The following is a 907-nucleotide window of genomic DNA, read 5'->3' as shown; positions in this document are numbered from 1 at the left end:
AGATGTTGTTAAATGTTTCACTGCATTCAGTCACCAGGATGATAAAGCAGAAGATAGCAAGGAACTGAACCCATGAAGACATCAGGAGAGAAGTCAAAGGGAAAAAAGAAGAGGTGCAGAGCATGCAGAAGTCACCGCACTGAACAGGACCAGTGAGTGCTTGCCCAAAGCTGTCACTCATCTGCTCACTGGTGAATCTGCGTTTTGTTTTTTCACTTGGATATTATTCAGTGGATTTTCCTGTTGTGTTTAGCAGGGCCCACAGCTCCCACGGCTGTACCTGTTGGACCAGTAGGAGAAAGGGCTGCAATTGCTAGAGCCATAGCCTCTACCGTAGCCATACAGACCCCTGTAACCCAGGGAGCCGCCATAGCCCCACAGACCCCCATAGCCCAGGGAGGAGCCGTAGCCCCCATAGCCCCACAGGCCCCCGTAGCCCCCGTAGCCGTAGCCCCCATAGCCATAACCCCCATAGCCCCCAAGGACGGGGGCTCCAGAGGATCCCACAACGGAATCCTGGGGGAAAGAGCTGAGGATGGGGCCGGGGAAGGTGACGACGACGGGAGGTGGCTGGATGACGGTGGTGGAGTCAGGGCACTGGCGGACGCAGGGCTCATTGCAGCTGTCAGCGATGGGCTGGGGGCGGTAGACGCCGCAGGCGGTGGGGGAGCACAGGTCGTAACAAGCCATCTCGCAGGGATGGAGGTGAGCTGCAACACACACCAATGAGTTAGCAAAAGACACAAATTCAATGGGAAAAAGAGTTTGAAATTTGGCCACACGGACTAGAATAATGACTTTATCTTTCAGGTCTCGATTGTCCTTCTTTGTCTGCAGTCCTTCCCATGTGACATCTCTCCCTCTTGGAAACCAGCATTGCCCAGATTGTGCTCTGAGCAGTCATCTC

The 907-nt window shown here is 54.4% G+C and overlaps 1 protein-coding gene across 1 annotated transcript; it reads right to left on the bottom strand.

The window, feature by feature from the left end:
* Positions 1–249: 249 nt before the first annotated feature.
* LOC141475930 (scale keratin-like) lies at positions 250–690 on the bottom strand. Its single transcript, XM_074164502.1, has one exon. The coding sequence runs from the start codon at positions 688–690 to the stop codon at positions 250–252; it is 441 nt and encodes a 146-aa protein (XP_074020603.1).
* Positions 691–907: the final 217 nt, after the last annotated feature.

This window comes from Numenius arquata, chromosome 27 (assembly GCF_964106895.1).
Source record: "Numenius arquata chromosome 27, bNumArq3.hap1.1, whole genome shotgun sequence".
Classification (NCBI taxonomy): domain Eukaryota; kingdom Metazoa; phylum Chordata; class Aves; order Charadriiformes; family Scolopacidae; genus Numenius; species Numenius arquata.
Note: the sequence above shows the minus strand (reverse complement) of the source record. Positions and strands in the feature narration are given on the sequence as shown.

Excerpts from the sequence above, each read along its gene's own strand:
- LOC141475930 (XM_074164502.1), bottom strand. The coding sequence starts at position 690 with ATGGCTTGTTACGACCTGTGCTCCCCCACCGCCTGCGGCGTCTACCGC.